General features: G+C 34.3%; 1 protein-coding gene across 4 annotated transcripts in view; it reads left to right on the forward strand.

The window, feature by feature from the left end:
• Nucleotides 1-15,880, forward strand: part of LOC142624411 (uncharacterized) — a 34,666-nt gene extending 18,786 nt beyond the window's left edge. For 2 of the 4 annotated variants that reach the window (XR_012842327.1, XR_012842329.1), the window contains 6 exons: nt 1,436-1,680; nt 7,172-7,288; nt 10,038-10,089; nt 12,852-13,408; nt 15,165-15,265; nt 15,382-15,880. Coding sequence is in view for 1 of the 4 variants with exons in the window: in XM_075797976.1 (XP_075654091.1) it covers nt 1,436-1,680; nt 7,172-7,288; nt 10,038-10,089; nt 12,852-13,387 (950 nt within the window). In the remaining 3 variants the exon portion in view is untranslated. The other 2 variants (XR_012842328.1, XM_075797976.1) reach the window with 2 other exon arrangements.
• Nucleotides 15,881-18,079: the final 2,199 nt, after the last annotated feature.

Raw genomic sequence — 18,079 nt, forward strand, 5'->3', positions numbered from 1 at the left:
ACTATTGATCAGAAGGAAGAGAGGTTCCGCGCAAGATGTCCCCACAGGTTGATCTGACCCCTTGTTTCGACCTCAATCTCAGGTAGTGGTCGTGCAAGAGACAGGCTATTGTGTTTTCTTTGGCTCATCATTGATCTGTTGGAAAAGCAAGAAACAAGAAACTGTATCCAAGTCCAGCACAGAAGAAGCCGAGTACCGTGCCTGTTGAGTCATTTTTTTTCTTTGCTTATAGCTTTAGAAGAGTAGTCGCACAGTGAAGTCAAGCGTTAGCAACGTCTTGCCCAAGTGAAAGAAAGACAGGAAGTATATCAGTGATTGAATCCCCGCCTCTACCTCTGTTCGTTCCAAATGTCTCCCCTTCTCTCCAGTCTTTTATGTTTATCATCCCGCCTATCTGGATGAGTATGATCTCCATATAGACAGAGAGAGCTTGCTAGTTTAGAATGAGTGCTTCTATCGGCTTTTTTAACTTCCGCTTGTGGGAAATTGGGATTTCAAAAGGTTCTGGAGAGGGAAAGGATTTGGACTCAAATTATGGTGAGGAAGGGCAAAAATGAGAGGTTGTTCTAGTGTTGTGAATAGGAATATGACAAGAACACTATTTATTTTTTTGTTCTAGGAGTGTTTGGGTGCTAATTGATGGGAGAAGGATTTGAGGTTTAATCTCATAGATGTTAGGGTAAGTATGGGGCCTTGGTGTGAAGGCAAGTGCCTTCCACTCAAAGAGACATGCCACAAGTTTGAGTCCAGGATTCAACTTCTCACCCAAAAAAAAAAAAAACAACAACAATTGGGGTAAGGCTACTTACCAATCACCTCTCCCCAAAAAAAATTTGGGGGTATGATTTCTTACCAATCATTGGGGAGTATATGCACTGGGTGCCAATCATATCTGGGGTTTGCTCAGTGTCACACCTAGGAAAAAGGCTTGCATCATAGAAACCTTAAAGCAATCTTCATAGCTCTGATATTTTTGCAAAACATATTCTTTCTTGAATAGTACATGTTCATATAAAAGATGACTAATACCACCCTAATACGACTTGGATTTAATGGGACTTGATTAGTAACTCCAATACCTAATACCTCACCCTAAAATGTCTACAAATAAAAACCCAAAACATAATAAAACCTAAAGTAATTCTTTGTGGACCACAGATATATCCATGTTCAGAAATATCTGAATGTTGAATTAAAATAAAATAACATAAAATAAAAACCATCTTATTGCTTGTAAAATCCAAAATAAGATTTAATTGGCTACAAGTACAGCTAGTGTCTAGAAATATAATATAGAAATATCTCTGACTCCTAAATTTAGATAAAACTAAATTAAAACTAAACCATCTCCATCTTGCTTGCATTTACATGATGAAATGTTTGTGCTTTTGTTTGGAAGAACTAGTATAATTCTTCCGTTTTACGTCCTTTACAGAAATGGAATGGACAAAGCTATATCAAAAGCCCATTAATTCAAAGGAGGTAAAAAGTCAATTGATGGTTCGTCCTTGCTTTCCTCCTATCTACCGTGAAAGTGAAATGCCTGATGTTAATACCATCTCAGAAGTGGTAGTCATTTTTGATGATGTTTTGAAAGTGGGGGATTTGGTAGACTGGTTTACTGATGGTTGCTATTGGTCTGGAAGAATAATTGAATTATTGGGGGACAAGAAAGTAAAGGTAATGTTTCTGTCATCCTCTTTGTATTGAATACTGGATTTGCTTGCTTGTTATCATCTTGTCTCATGTCTAATTTTGAGATGGTTTGTGGATATGTTATTTGCTCTATGCTGTTAGTCATACTGACCTTTTTATGTATAATCTAGTTGCTCTTTTATTTTTATTTTTTATTGAGTGTCCGGTTGTAATTCTTTAAGGGCGCTCACTTTTGAGCATTCCTTCTTTTTTAAATAACCTATTTTGTTTTGTTTTTTGAAATTTGGATAGTATAGTCATTTACCTTTGTAACATTAGTTCTAACCACTTGATTACTTGCTTTAGCTACCTACCTTGATGTTAATATTTTGGTTACAGGTTGTATCATCACTATCCAAGTTATTTTGTTTCTAATGCAACTAATTAAGTGATTTCTCTAAAATCAAATATTTACTTCCCATTAGGTTTAGGGTATGTTTGGTCGGGTGGATTTTAGGAAGGATGGATCAAAAAATGAGAGGAAATGGGAGGGAAAGAAATTTATTGAGGTGTTTGGTTAGGAGAGAAAATGAGAGGGATTTTGGTGGGGCCCAGGTATTTTCTCTCTGGGCCCACCAAATTGCGATCTCTCCAAAAGGAGAGAAGAGGCAGGCAAAAATGGGAGCTAAAAGAGAAAGACACAAATACCCTTGGAAGGTTCAGTCAAGTGAAGGACGAGTCATAGTGAGTCAACCGAGTTTCATGCCGAGTCCACCTGCCATTGTCCTTTCCAGTGGCTAGATCTGCAAAATATACCTTGAGCAAAACCAATCTGGAAATTTGTTTGTTCTGACTGTTGAGCTTTTTTTTTTTTTAAGAAATAAAGCGTGGGTGGGTTTTTTTACTGTGTGTGCGTTTTTTCATTTGGTAAGGTGGGTGATATATATATATATATATATATATATATATTTTTTTTTTTTTTCTCCATTTGGCTAGGTGGGTGTTTTTTTTTTTTTGGTTACTGTGCGTTTTTTTTTTATAATTTGGTCAGGTGGGTCACTTTTTTTCAATCTGTGCAGGAGTGTTTTTTATTATTAAAAAAAGGTAATTAATTCTAGCTTTTAAAAAAAAAATTTATGTATTAGGGTATATTGGTAAATTTACACAAATTCTATTTTCTATCCTTCCATTTTTCTTCTTAACCAAATAAAAAAGTTTTTCATCTTTCCACTTTTCTACCACTCCAACCAAACACAAATGTGGGAAATTAAAATCTCTTCTATTCTCCCACTTTTTCATCCCTTCTCAATTTTCCATTCTCCCACTTTTCCATCCTCCCAACCAAATAGACCCTTAATGACAATTTGGTTTAATGATTAAGAGTCATTGGTCTCATTTTTAGACTTGCTTTTTGATAAAACAATTTTAAAGATTGAGAAGAAAATTAAGAAGCATATTATTCTTACTGATTTTATTTATCCTTAATGAGAAAAGCTTTTTCTGTTTTTTGAAAATGGATTGCAGTTTTTCCAAAAGTGAAAATAACAATTTACCTCTTTGTGGTATACCACAGTTACAATTTCTCTCTCACGTTTAAATCCAATACTAAACCTCTGATGGGAGGAAGCACAGAGAGATATCCAATACTAATAAAAAGAAGAGATATCCAATACTAAACCTCTGAATGGAGAAGCACACAGATATCTGAGACTAAACCTCTGGTGGGATGCAAGGTTTATATACTCCTAGAGCTACCAAAGTTGATTCAAGAGTTGAAGCAAGTGCTTGGTGCTGGCATTCTCCAAAGTGAGGAGCTCAAAAAGTTCAATCTTATTTGATTTTGGAGTGAATTGTATTTTTTATTGGTCAATTAGTAGTTTATTAGGTTTATCAGTATTTTTATATAATTTCCTAGAGTCAAGTGTGTTTGTGTAATTCAATAACTGGGATTTCATTAGTCATTTAGAATTAGGTTTCCTTAACGATAAATTATAACGAGAATTCAAGTTTCTTATGTTAGTAATAATTAGGGTTTAGTAGTCTAACTAAAACATAGTATTGTGGTCCTATGAGGAGGGATTATTATGACGAAGAATAAGAATCTCTTGAATTTGTTCCAATGCTCTGGTGTTGATTCCTAGATGTTCTCTTTTGCTTGGTGTTGACTCCAAGCAAGCCTAGGTGTTGACTTTTAGGCTCTCTATATTTATTTTTTCATTTATTTAATTTTCTTGTTGCATCGTTCTGTTTGACCTGCGTCAAATTTTGGTGATGACTCTAGCCAATCCTAGGTATTGACTCCTAGAGGTTCTTTTTTTGCTAGTTCTGACTCCTAGGTTTGTTTTATTACTTTAATTTTCCAGAACTTCAATTTTCATGTTGCATCGTTCTGGTTTGTCTTGCATCAACCTACCTATGGTGATGGACTAAAGTTAAATATTTATTTTTCTATTAATGGCAGGTGAAAGTCTCATGCTTCCTCAAACCAATCATATAATCCTACTCCATACCATTTGCATCTTGTGTACTCATGTTTTTATAATAAATAAATAAAACAAAAAAAAACAAATTAAAACATTTAAGAGAATTCAAAAGAAAGGTTGACAAATACAGAAAATAGGAGGCTCATACATAATAGCCACCGTATCTGGCAAAGTAGCTCAAAATGTGATCTAAGTGCCCTTGATAGGTAGGCCTTCGGTGGATGAGTCTCAAATCAAGTTTGGTCTTAGTGCCTCTATAATTCAACAACGAGGAGTATGGGGAAGCGAATGACAAGGATGCTGATCTTGGCATTGTCCATGATAATGGTGACCATGGATTGAGGATGTTGATGAAATTGTTAGTGAAGAGAGAAATGGCGAAGATTTGTTGCACTTTCTAATGAAAATAAAAGGAATGGGTGATGCTGGACAACCAACTCTAAGAGCCATGTGTTTGGGAAACAAAGGAGGAATAAAACAATGGGATGGGACATAAGAATCAACACTTCGGGTTTGCTTGTAATTAGCAGTAAGTAATTAAAAATAGAAAAATAGAACCTAAGAATAAGCACCAAGAATGGGCTAAAGATCGGAATCCATGAATCAATACATGTGCTTGCTCGGAATCAGCACCAAGCATTGGAAGAAAACTTCTAACCCAAATTATTTTAATCCATGATCAAATGTCGACAATAGTGAATCTAGAAGCCCTTGTATGGTTCCAAAATTAAATCCAATATGAAGAGAAACTCATAATGAAAATATATGAGTTATTGAAGTAAAAATAAAATAGAATAAAATCACTCTAACAACATCATTTTTGATCAATTGGGTTCAACAAAATCATTTAGGTATAATATGTCCAATTTAGTGGCCTTGTTTTTAGAAATTTGACCTTGATGAGTTTAGTGGCAGCGCTAGATGGGTCACCAACCTTGGATAGAGTGGGGTTTTTGTATGTGTGTGTGTGTGTGCTTTTTTTTTTTTTTTTTTTTCAAAATGGGTTGGGCCATGCCGTGTAGGTTGAATTGCTATTTCCCACCTTAAACTATGGGGTCATTTGCAATGTGCCCCCTATACTTTAAATTTGAATAATCACTCTCTTGAATTATATTATTGGTTGTATTGGAGAGAGAGAGAGCGAGAGAGGGGGGAGGATTTTCTTGATTTGTATCTTTAATTCTTGAAAACTTGTAAAGTTAAAGCCTGGTAATGAACCAACAAAACCCTTGAGGCTTGTTAGTGTTGTTAAATGCATGGAGAAGTTGTAGGAAGACTTTTTCAGGGAGGTGTGGGTGATGAATTTAAATTCCATCTGGTTAGTTAGCCTAAAATTTATGTTGCTATGTGGCTAGGTGAGTTAGGATTTAAGAATGTTAAACTTTTTAATCAGGCCCTTTTTGGAAAGCAGTCATATCAAAATTTGATTGAAAGTGAGGCTCTTTAAAGACAGGTTGTGGATAAAAACTATGGTACTTTTTGTGGTATTTTTAATTAGGCACTTTTATTAAAGTAGTTATATCAAAATGTGATTGAAAGGGAGGCTCTTTAAAGAGAGTTTGTGGATAAAACTATGGTACTTTTTGTGGTGGTTGGTTCTAATATGATGAATAGTCCAAATGGGATGAACTTACGGAAATATATTAGGAAGGGATGGGAATGTTTTCTTGTTTTGCTAATTTGAAGTGGGAGACAGCACGCGCCATTTGTATAAATTGTTTGCATGATAACTGGCAAGCAACCTTTGATGGAGGCATGTCCAAAATTGTTTCAGTAATTTGTAACAAGGACGCTTTGGTGACTAATCATATGAACTTGACTAATGGTAATTTGCTTTGGGACACCAATTTCTTGAGAACTTTTTATATATAAAAAAAACAATGTAAGATTGGGAGCTAGAACCTTTATCTTTTTTTCTACTTGACTAATCTCAAATTAACCCTTTTCCCATAGAGAAGATTTTTTTTGTGGATTGTTGCATTAGGTAAAATACTAATGATGATTATTTTAAGAAAGCGACACATCATAGTGATGGATTGTTGTTTTTGGTGTAAAAATGACCAAGGAAACCACATATCACCTACTCATCTATTGTGAAGTTAAAGTAGCCAAAGAATTTTGGGATATGATCTTATGTTTGTTTGGGGTGCAATGGGTCATGCCTAGATGGTTGGTGGATTTCCTGGATTGCTGGAAAGGCGGATTTGGTAGGCACTGTAATCTAGGCATTGTGAATGCCTATTCCTTTATGCATTAGGTGTTGTACTTGGAGACAACACAACACATATAGTTTATGAGATTGTGAAAGAACAATTTCAAGAATTGAAGACCCCAGGGGTGGGTCCAAAGGGCCCAGCCTTGGTGAGATTCTACATCATTAAAAATGAATAAAAATTCAAGAGTTGAAGACTCTAATGATTGGATAGCCATGATTTCTTTATTTATTTATTTATTTTCAAATTTGTTAAATTTGTTGGTGTATTCCTTGTATACTTCCCATGTACATGGGTTGAGCTCCTTTGCACTTTTAATGAATTTTTTTTTATTTATAGAAATAGAAATTTATTCGTTCACTAACTCGTGCCTTTGTCACATGCTCAGTTTTGTTAGTTTTGACCCAAAAAAAAAAGAGATTTCAACCTAATCAAAACTTCAAGGAGGTTAAGTATTGTTTTTTAAAACTGAAGGAAGTAAATGAAATTAGAATCAACCAGAAGGACAAAAGATAATACAAGGAGGTTAAGTATTTGTTTGATCCTTGTCGATTTCGAGTGTTTATGAATTGCTTTTTAATAAATGCTGTCAAGAAACTGAGCTTAAAAACACCTATCCAAAAAAAAAAAACTGAGCTTAAAAACTTCATTTCACTAGTAGGCAGTAGTTCTTTGCCAAAGATACGAAGAAAAATGAAAAAAGAAAATCATTGTTATTGTCTTCTGTCCTGTGTTCATATAATTTTGAATATAATGCTTACTAGTATATACTTTGCTAAGAAAGAAGCATTATGTTTCTATATTTTTCTTTTCTTATTTTTCATTTTGTTGCTTTTCCAGATTGAGTTGCCACCTCCTCCTATGGGTGAAGGATTATCATATGAAGCCATTCGCAATGAGCTACGGCCATCATTAGATTGGACACCAGAATATGGTTGGACGGTCCCTAAGCTTGTGGTAGCTTTCTTCCTTCTGTGTTTTTGCTTATGTATTTATAAATAAAGTTTCACTCCAAAAGTTGCATTGTAAATGACAGAGGTTAACTTGAAAAAAAAAATGTTTTGCATAACTAGGATATGCTCACTTTTGATAAAATCAAGCATTGGCTTATTTCTTTGTTGAGTATTTTTTGTCGCCTGTTATGTACTTTGGCAACCATTGGATCAACATGCATATCTGTTGCTTGATTTATGCAGTCTTTGTATAAGTCAATAAATGCTACCATGGATGCTATTAAATTGTAGTTCTTTTTTGGGTTTAATTGTATTGTACTTCTATGAAGAGCGAGGGACCTGCAGCCCCAGTCCCATCCATCCCTAGCCATAGACATTTAAGGATCACTTTATCCAACCTAGCAACCTACTTGTCTCTATTATCCATCTTACTACATGTCTCTATATCCTGTTACCATAGGAGTAGCTTGTCGCATAGAGAAGTTGCAAAGGGATTTCTTATGGGGTTGGAATTGGAGATGAGTTTAAGTTCCCTCTGGTTTATTGGAGGAAAATTTGTGAACTAATGCAAAGTGAAGGGTTAGGCATTAGGAGCCTGTTTGGCATTAGCTTAAGCTTTTAGATTTTAGTTTTTATGCACAGCTTTTTAAAACCTCACTCTTTCTTGCATCTTCTCACTTTTTCAAATTTGTTCAAGGTATAAGTCTACTTTAGCACACTTTTAGCAAAACGTTTTCAGCAAAAAACTAAATAAGTTGTTCCCAAACGGACACTAAGTATTATTGGGGAAATGGTTTTGGAGGTATGCAACTGAGAGAGGCTTTATAGATAAGGGTTGTGTTCCATAAATATGGTAGCATGTGGGGTGGTCAGTGCTTTAATAGGCCCCAGGGCCATATGGGGTGAATTAATGAAAAATTATAAGGAAAGTTTGTAATGGTTTTGTTCAATTCACTAGTTTTAAGTGGGTGATGGTTCTTGCATACAGTTTTGGCATAATTCTTGGTGTGGTGGACAACTGCTGGGGGAGAGATTCCTGAAACTATTATGTATTGCTTGTGATAAGGAGGAGGGTTCGGTAGCCAGATCATTTGTTATTTTCTAGGAATAATTATTACCAGGTCATTACTGTTGTGATCAGTGGGATTTGGAGCTGGAATCCATGGTAGCATTCATGGACATTATTGATTCTGAGTAGGTGAGGAGGGGTCAGATACTATGTTGGATTCCATCTAAATGGAATCTCTTCGAAGTTAAATTCTATTATAAAGTATCACACCCTCCAGCCTGCTCGTTTCTTCCTTAGAAGAGCTAATGGAAGCCTAAAGTCCCAACCAAGTGGCCTTCTTTTTATGGACAACCACTTTGGGGAAAATTTTAGCGGTCAATAATCTCAAAAAGAGGCGATTAATCTTTATAGATTAGTGTTATATGTCTAAGATGGTTAGGAAAACAATGGATCACTTCTTCTTTTCCCTGTAGCATGAAAGCTTTGAAGTATGGGTTTTTTTTTTGGGGGGTGGGGGGGGGGTACATTGGATGATGTCATAGGGGGCCGTGGAGTTTATAGCATGTTGGAAAGGCAGGTTAGGTAGATGCAGTAAAATAGCAATTTGGATTGTGATATCGCATTGTCTTCTGTGGTGTAGTTGGAGAGATAAATGCTAAAACTTTTGATGGTTCTGAGAAATCTGTTCCTGGATCTAAAGTTTGTATTACACAAATCTCTATTTGAGTGGGTGAGCTTTTGGTCTTTTTTCTTTTGCTAATATTCTTGGTAGGGTTGTTCAAACTGGATTGATACCTGCTAAAATCAGATGGCTTCCGGGTTGAGTGACGGGTTGTTGAAAGAAAACCCAAATCCAACCGATTTGACCAATCTCTGCTGTTATTCGTTGCCATTCTCCGTGATATGAGGGTTTCTTTGCAATCCTCCACAAGGTTCTGGTTAGATTTCGACCAGATCTGACGAGATATCGACCAAATCCGGTGAGATCTGCTCTCCCTGCCCTTTTACCGTCTCAAATCGCCATCCGTTGAGAGCAGAGCTGTCTGAATCTCCGTTCCTTCAGGGTCAATGGTGGGTTCTGTTCTTCCCCACCAGAAATGGTTGGGTCGAGTCCTGGATGAGCACTAACCCAACCCATGGACAGCTCTAATTGCTTGAGATGCTTGATAGCTATACTTTTTATACTCAATGCTGGTGTAAGGTTTTTATACATCCTGTGTACCTGGGTTACGCCATTTTGCATTTAATTAATGAAATATTTACGTATTAGAAGCTGAAGTAACTTGGGTTTGGTCACTTGTCTTTTAGAGAGACTGAATGAAGACCACTATAACATTCTCATGTACTATTCAACTTTGAATTGACTTTGAGTGAGGCTTATACAAATTTTATGTAACTTGCTTGTAATGTGGTTCTCTTGGTGTGTGTTTGGGATAGTTTATTTTCCCATTTATTTGTACAGGTGCAGATTTTTAAAGCCTTACTTCTTTCTGGGTACAACTTGTCTCTTACGCCAAATAAGTAAATGAATTTAATCTATCCCAAAGGGATACTTGATTAGATTTAAATGTGCTGTCCATGTAATTTTATCTTCAATTATTCTGTAGATTCCGATGCAACTCATGCCTTGTGTTCTGTGGATGAATCTTTATCATGTAGCTGTAGAGTTAGGTATGTTAGACTCACCTCTAGGTACTTATTTTTTCTTGTGTTACTTATGTTTGCAATGCCTTGGTGGTTGTAGGAGAAGGGAAATGATCGTTGTTGTGCTCGGATTGTTAAGCCTTTCACTCAAGGTAAGGATATAATTTTTTGGGAATTGATTGAATTAAATTGTTGCCAATTTTGTGTACACTTGTCTTAATTTTGTATATGAATTTTGGGAACTGTGTGTTTCATAATCAATGGCTTTGTGAGCTCTAGCCTGCAGTCCTTCTATTAGGTCATTGTAGGCATAACATTTTATATTCTTCATTTTGGGGAATGCATGATCAGTCCTTTGTCTGCATTTGGTTTTTACTGCACATTGAATATGTCTTTACTCTCATTTTTGAGGGAGATATATACCCTATGAGTTGGAGTTTTTAGGACCATGGCAATCGCACTATCAATAGTTAACTGTGGTTTAGAAATCAGACCGTTGAGAAAACTGAGAAAAAGTGAGAGGTTTGACTAGAGGTTGATTAAAGAATTTAAAGTTGGACTATGATGTTATAAATAATTTAATTTCAAATAAATAGAATAAAAAGTGAAATTACAAAATTTACACTTAACCTCAAAAAAAAAAAACCTTATCAAGAAATTAACAATATTTACTATGTGATATTAAATATTTAAATAAATTGCCAGTAAATTTCACAACTTATGGTGAGAGAGGGTTGGTGCTACTAAATTTGGGGCATTACCTTATAATTCACACCAATATTTCTATTGTTACTACTGTTTTGAAAACTGAATCATTGAGGAAACCTTTAAAGTGAGATGGTTTAGAGATTTGATTGGGGATTCAATTGAGGTTGAATAGTGATATCATAAATAATTTAACTGAAAATTACTTAAAGTTAAAGATAGATATAATACAATTACATTTCATAAATGATTATCATTTTAACTAACATTTCATAATAATATAATTCGATTCAAACAATTATGCAAACAAGTGTTGTTACAAGCAGTATTGGTAAAAGCATTAAGTGCACTTAAGTGTACAACTCTCTTGGAGTCTAGGCCCAAAGTGCACTAGCGTAAAGTGCAAGTGCACACCTTATTTAAGTAAAGCGCATATTTGTCAATATAAATATAATAATCTCTAATAAAAAATACATAGCAATATGTAAGTTTGATAATGATGAATTTAAAATAGTAATATGTTTTGTTAATTAGTTAAAATGGATAATGCAATTGCACAATTTGTAAGTTCAAATTTTACAGTTATTTCAATTTCTTAAAATTTGTATAATTGATAACAATTTTTAATGGATGGTAATATGATAATGATCTAGTCATATGAAGTTTAAACAGAACATTTTGTATAATTCTCTTGTGTTTTATGAAAATACGTAATTAGGATAGCTATGATCAAATGAAGTATATGGTTCATCAAAATAAATATAGAAGGCAAAGACCAAAAACCAAAGGAATAGTAAATTATTGTCTCGATATGTTAACAAAAAATTGTGAGCAATACAGCACCTTAAGAATAATGTTTGTTTAATAATTCAGGGCCCGTTTGGTAATGTTGTTCTAGTAACATTGTTTAAGTATTGTGGAAATATGTGTGGGTGAAAAAGTGTTGTAGAAATACTTGTTGTGTTGTTTAAACAACAAAAACTGTTGTTTAAATACCCTTACCAAACACCCTGTCAATGTTCTTGACATTTCCTTCTAGATCAAGGAGTTGACTTTAATTATAAATATATTTTAGCAAAAAATAAAACAGCGCACCTAGGTGTGCTTTTTGCATCTTCAAAAAGCACAAAAAAAGAAAGAGAGAATGCCCAAGACACGCTTCACTTAATTAGCTTCACTTCAAGCAAGCAAGGTGCTCGCCTCTCAGACATTGGGCTTTGATTTTTGAGTTTTAAGCGTGCTTTTAACAACACTGAGTATGAGGTGAACTATTGCTTGTAAAGACAGCATGAAGCACCAAGCCCTTTGCTGATTGATGAAAGAATATGCCATTTACCTCCCGTCTGTTAACCTCTCTTTTCAATCTCTATCTTAAACTCTAATCTATAATTACTTGTCCTTCTCTGTGCATATATTTTTAGCACCATCAGTTGGGAGCTATTGAAGCCCTTTGTTTTAATCGTGCTGCATCATCACTCTAATGCCCTCCTTGATTTAAATTGAAGTCCAGAGATTGTTCTGCCCATTGGATTAGTGAGCCATCAGTTTTGGAAGAGTTCTTTGCTATAACAGTTTTTAGGGGATCACTGGCCTGTTCTAGGGCTTGTTTCATGGTTTTCGTATGTGGTAGGCTTTGGTGGCATTTAACGGCTAGCTCATCAATTACTGGAAGGACTTGTTTCAAAAAATGGCATAACATTAGGGATCCAAATCCAAATTGTTAAACATTAGGGGGAAAATATCAAAATGACTCTTAACTTTAAGGGTGTAAATTTCAATTTAGTCACAAGTAAATGAGAATCTCATTTAAAGTTGTGTTCACATGTAATATAAAGTGAAATTTTTTTTCAGAAATATTACTAAACTTTCACATTTTTTTATTATTTAGAATCAAACATTTATTTCAGGATGGAGCAAGTAGTACAATAGGTGGCTTTTACTTGTACGTGACCTTATAGAAGTTAGTGGTTCTGTCTTTACATAGCTGGACATTTTACAGATGTATGTGATTAGTTACTTTGATTATTTACCACTTGATTTTATATCCATGCCTCCTATACTTCTGTTTGGTTTATTGTTTTGAGTAGTTACAATATGTTGAGGTGCCAATTAAGCTACAAGGCTCTTGGCAAATTTGAATTTGATTGGTTTGGTTTATTTAATGACTTGGTTTCAAATTTGAATTTGATTGGCATGGGATTAATATAAGTTGCTGGGGCTCCAAATTTGATGATCCAAGCTGAAGGCAAAGGAAAAAAGGGAATTCAGGCTACTACTAGGGCATCGCTTAAGTGTAATTCTTCTTTTTCTTCTCATAGTTCAGCTAGCTCGTTACAACTTCCAGATGGATCAGAACGAATGGTGAAGCGACCTTTGAGCACTGTGACATCTAAGGAGACACAAACACCTGAAACAAATTTGGAGTTAGATATGGGAGAGAATGGAATTGGAAAGACCAATTGCTCAGACATTGTTAGAGATGTGTCAGCTGATATGGTGGGAACTGCGTCTAGGAATGGAAAATATGATAACTCTGGGTCTTCAAAGAAGATAAAAGCTGATGGAAATATTTCTTTAGATTCCATGCGTTCTGATACATTAGAAGTTGCAGTCATGGACCTAGAAGAACTTGTAAACCGGGTTAAATGGATTAGGGGTTTGTTGGAATTTGGAAAACCTGTGTCTAATTCTATGCAGAATGCTTGGGAATTTCTGGAACACAGGGCATCATCCACACCAAAATGAGTGATCAATTTTATTGAAAGAGTAAGTTTACATTACAAAACCTCCTCTAGCTCTTAAATGTGAAAATTTGATGACCATTTAGATAGGTGAAATCAAGCATAGTCTGATTTTTTAATTTGTTTGTGACCTAGTTATATCTATCTAAATATGTCTCTTGTCTTGGGATGTGTTGGAGTGAAATCAAGTTATAACTCATGGTTAAGGGCATAGTGAATTTTGTGGAATCAATTTGACAAGTGATAACATCTGTCTTACTGTTAATATGTGAAACTTGTGAGTGAAATGCTTAAATTTCATGCTTTGAAAATTTTTGCAGTTACTACTATTAAGATGACTTGCTTACAGTCAAGACTGAGAATTTCTAAATAAATTTTAGTTGAGTTGAGTTGGCAGGAATATATTAAAATAAACTTGATAAATGATGGTTATGAAAACAATTGTGATACTGCAGATAGTGCAGACTACTGATAAGTTAAACCCAAGAGCCATTGCTCAATTGTTAATGTTAGCAAATATAGCAAATTTGCAGCCTAGTGATGGAATGAAACAAACTGGAAGGAAAGAATTTGAACTTAATAGATATTGTTAAATTACCAATTGTCCCAAAAGCTTTAAGCTATTAGGAAATGGTGAATTTATTCACTTAACCATAAGTCTAACACTCTCCCTCACTTGTGTGCCTAAACTTCCCCTTAATAAGTGGGGGCCCCAACAAGTGGGAAATTAACATTTTAAATGGGAGGTAGAGTAAAGCCAGGGATCGAACTTAGGATCTCTTGCTCTGATACCATGTTAAATTACCGATTGTCCAAAAAGTTTAAGCTATTAGGAAATGGTGAATTTATTCACTTAACCATAAGTCTAATAGACACAAAACATTTCACATTTCTGTTGGATAGCTAAAAATTTTTTTATTGCAAAAACAGAATGGTTCAATTACTGTTGGACAGTGGCATGTCATCTTGCAAAAGAAACCGATTGAAGAGGATTTCTTTTTTTTCCATGCGGATATGAAGTTGATATATAAATTCTGGAGTCTTGAGTCTTGGCTCAAATGATAAAGAGGTGGGTTTAGGTTAGATTTTAGTCTAGTATCTTGCTTGGAAAAGTTCTTTAAAAAAGGAAGACTATAGGTTTAGCATAACAAATGCAGTCTCTTGATAGAGAAGTCACGACTTTGATTAAAGATATTACCAAATATTATAAATAGATTGCCTTGTTGCTGAACCAAATACAGAACATTGATGGAGAAATAGATATTAATTTTTCAAAATATATTTCCTAACATTTTTAAATCAATAACAATTATATTAACAAGAATCTAATATCCTATTAATCCATGTGAATCCTTCTGAACTAGCATTTTGCTGTAGTCTTTCCAACTTGCATGAGAAGATGCATGTATGAAAAGCATACTGATGTTAAACTTCAAGCATGTAATTTTGAATTTGACAAGCAAAGCTTTTCTACTGGACTTGCAACTTCAGGTTCTTTAGCTGGCCCACAATCATCTTTTTAATATGCTTCCTTAAAGTACCCTCTAGGTTTACTACTAAACTGAGCAAAAGTATTGTCTACAGAGGAAGAATTACAAAAAATGTTGATTTGGGAAAACTTGAATGGAGCTTTATCCTATCTTTGCTGAACATTGTTTGCTTTTGAGAGGCACTATTATGTTGATAGATATGATTTCAGTTAGATTTAATTTACCATTAGTGATAAGAAAAGTATGACAGATTCAATTAGATTTCTTCACTAGATACATTCTGATGCCCAGGGATCAACTGGATCTACCAGCAAACCACGGAATTTTAACCTCCTGCTCATCTACCATCGTGTCTTTAGCGCACTAGTTGGATGGAATGCAGATTAGTATGAGTAAGTTTTTTCTTCCCATTTTGTTCTTTTTAACTGTTGATCCATAGCAAAATTAAGTGTTTTTTCCCTATCTAAGGGCTTAATATGCCTCTTACTTTTTCAGTATTGTGTTGCAGAATGATGGATGCTACATTGTTTACCAAATGATGTCTACTGTTGTGGGTGATTTTTGTCCAGACTAGATGATCCATTGCCATTAAAAAATTGAATTTGCACTAGAAATTTTGTCTGCAATGCCAATTTTTCACGGCTTAACTTTTGCCTTGTATCATTAGACACCTTTAGGCTTCACCTAGTCTTACCGAATCATGATCCTTTGCTTTTATCTCACCTATTCACCTGATGTGTATCTACTGTAAATGGTGAATTTTCTTTCCTGTATTGATTTTTTTTTTCTTTTCTGCTAGTCACTGATGTAAACTGATAATAGACTTCATTTTGATTTTTTCACTAATTCATACCACAATCTTTGTAAAGCTTGCACTTAGCATTACTAGTTCTTAAGACAGCTATTTCTGCTTCTCAATCTGTACGAATCAAAGATATTGTAGAGAAATTGGGCAGATACCCATTTGCTTGGAGCTCTATTTACCTGTGCTGTAAAGATTTTGTTCAGAGAATAACAATGGCGGCAAAATTGGTCGATACAACAAAGGTATGTTTGTGAATATAGAGGTAGTGTTTGAATGGTTCATTATGTGTCCTTATTTAAATGTCCGACAGTAATAATCATTTTGTCAAAAAATATTGCTCCAAAATTTTGTCAAATTATACATTAGCTCCCTACTTTAGGGTTTGGCTTCCTTCCAGTTTGTGCACTGGAGGTGACAGGGATATGCCAATAACCGGGTTATTTTTTATTTTGCACTAAAGTTAAAATTGTTTACACCGCTCATGTCTGTGGAGCAGTAACCTTTTCTTTCAAGGATTATTGTATTTTATTCTATTTTTGGGCAAATAATAAAATTGCTTACATTAGGTTAGACCTCGATGTAATCTCATGCATGTTTCGATTTATCTTTAGGAAAGGGGTAACGATATAAATCATTCCATTCCAATAGATTCAAGAGTGAGATAAAGAAATATTGCATCTTTCCAGTATTTTTTTTTATTGAAGACGTGTGGAGATATTATACATGGAGCATGGATGTATAAGTTCTTATTTAAAGTGCTCTGACCTGGAAGAAAAACAAAACCTGTAACCATAAACATTACCATTGATTCCAGCACTGCATTCTGATTGTGATATGGCATGTGTTTGGTTTATTTAATTACCATGTTCGAGTTGATCGTTATGCTTAATGCTGTAATTTTGCTGAGAAAAGCATGTTTCCCAAGAGAGATTTGAAGACATTATTTAATTATTTCATTTTGGGGGAGCGCAGAAAATATTAATCCCATTGAGAAGATTAATTCATTGACATTTAACACAACCATTATTATATGTTAAACTCATTATACTCTGAGAAGTGCCACTTTCACAACAAAATAAATCATGGATGGTAATTGTTATTGGTTCCTATTTGAATTCATAAATTATTTTTTTGACAACCTATAATAACAAAGAAAAACCTGTCACTCAAAATTTGTTGTGAACATTGCATTTCTCTTATATTATGGTCTGTTTGGCATTAGATTTAACTTTTAGCTTTTAACTTTTATATCTTATATATAGTTTTTTAATATTTCATTTTTTTTCACTTTTTTTCACATTTTTCAAGGTATAAGTATACTTTAAGTGCACCAGGAAAAAGTTAGATAAATAGTTTCGAGACAGACAAATATATGTGCTCATATATTTCTTATATATAATATAAAGCTATATATCTAGGTAATACCTAATTGAACTAAGAATTTCATATTTGTAGTAAAATGTCTAGTAGCTTTAGCATTTTCACCCAAAAAAGAAAACAAATAGAATGAGATTAATAGAAAGTTGTTAGGGTTTCAAGCCCAGTTGTCACAAAATTAATCAACCTTTACTAAATAAAAAATTAATTTATTATGTTTTGGAATAGATTAATTAGTATATCAAACAAGCATAGATCATATAAACACTAAAAATGATAACCATGAAAAATAATGAAACTTTAGTTTCATAGTAGAAAAATTTGAGGAGGATTTTACCAAAATAATCCTCAAGGCAACATATCTATTAATAGAATTGAAGATTATATAAATATACTTTTATACCCCTAAAAAAATTAATAGTTTTTTTTAAAAAAAAAATTCTTTTAAATATTTCGTTGTCAAAACATTGAGTAGTCCGTTATTTTTTCCCTACATATCAATAGTTAGCTCCATCACTTGGAGTACTATTTGACTAAATTGCATATAATTTAGGGGTGTTCATGGGTTGGGTGTAGTTGGATTGTCCATCAACCCATACTTGACCCAACTAAATCGAGTTTCAAAATCACAAACCCCTCACTGACTGATAGAATCACAAGTCGCAGACCACAAAAGCTTCACATTTGTGACAATTAGATTGGTCAAAGTCACCACATCATCCTCCTTGAGATCGTGGTGTGTGGTAGAGATTTGTTGGAATCTAAGGTAGATCACATCAAATCTCCTCAAATGAACGGAGATCTTACCGGTTCTGGTGGAGATCTCAACACTGGGGAAATCTTCATTGGATTTGTGGGTTTTATCATTATAATGAGTCGTGAATCACTAGAGATGGAGGAACTACGATGGTATATGGAGGATTGGTCATAGTTGAATATATGGGTGGGGCGAACTACCACTAAACCTGATCTTGATCATATTGAAAGATTGTACCCACCGTCGATCAAACCATCGCTTGGATTA

Source organism: Castanea sativa, chromosome 2, assembly GCF_040712315.1.
Source record: "Castanea sativa cultivar Marrone di Chiusa Pesio chromosome 2, ASM4071231v1".
Classification (NCBI taxonomy): Eukaryota; Viridiplantae; Streptophyta; class Magnoliopsida; order Fagales; family Fagaceae; genus Castanea; species Castanea sativa.